Source organism: Micromesistius poutassou (genome assembly GCF_964030765.1).
Source record: "Micromesistius poutassou genome assembly, chromosome: 1".
NCBI classification, from domain to species: domain Eukaryota; kingdom Metazoa; phylum Chordata; class Actinopteri; order Gadiformes; family Gadidae; genus Micromesistius; species Micromesistius poutassou.
In genome coordinates, this window is record NC_140271.1 from 9118939 (window position 1) to 9119575 (window position 637).

Consider the following 637-nt stretch of genomic DNA (forward strand, 5'->3'; position numbering starts at 1 on the left):
CTTCTATCATTGTTCATTGTGAAAGAGCTTTTGGTGAAGTGAACCTAGAGGGAGAATTGAAACCCCAAGTCCCACATCGTCGAGTTTAATGTCGTCATATCGTCCCCTTTTTGGGATATGATGTGAAATGAAGTAAATCCACGTTCTTCTTTGTCCAAAACACGGATGCTGATCGTGGACGCTTTTGGCCATTGGCATACAAAGGGGGTCTATGGTGCAGTGCTTTTGACTTTGGCAACGAATTTCTTCTCTTTCACCCTCCTGTTTTGAAACCAAATGGTGATCTGCCTCTCAGACAGATTAGTGGCTGCTGAGATCTTTCTTCGTTTGTCCTTCGTGATGAATTTGTTCGCAGCGTATTCTTTCTCCAGCTCCTTCAGCTGGAGCTTGGTGTAGGGTATCCTTTTCTTCCTACCTCGGCGAAAAGACGATCCGTCGTGCCCCACCACATCTGTTGACCGGTTGAAAAGGGAGGAATTAGCACAATTCGATCGAACTATCGTTTTCAGTTTTTGAATATAATTTATACGTATGTAAATAGTGGCATTTTGTGCGGTATTACTTGATTTTAACACGTTTATACGTGGAACAAATATCATTGTGTGTGCGTGACACAAACACTCACACACACACACAC

The 637-nt window shown here is 43.0% G+C and overlaps 1 protein-coding gene across 1 annotated transcript in view; it reads right to left on the reverse strand.

Annotated features, from left to right (window-relative positions):
• Positions 1-209: 209 nt before the first annotated feature.
• The window catches only part of hoxb13a (homeobox B13a), a gene marked incomplete at both ends in the record, with an annotated part of 1520 nt that continues 1092 nt past the window's right edge, over positions 210-637 (reverse strand). Inside the window, one exon of the mRNA XM_084468595.1 lies at positions 210-451. Coding sequence (XP_084324721.1) covers positions 210-451 — 242 coding nt within the window. The remainder of the gene's footprint in view (positions 452-637) is intronic.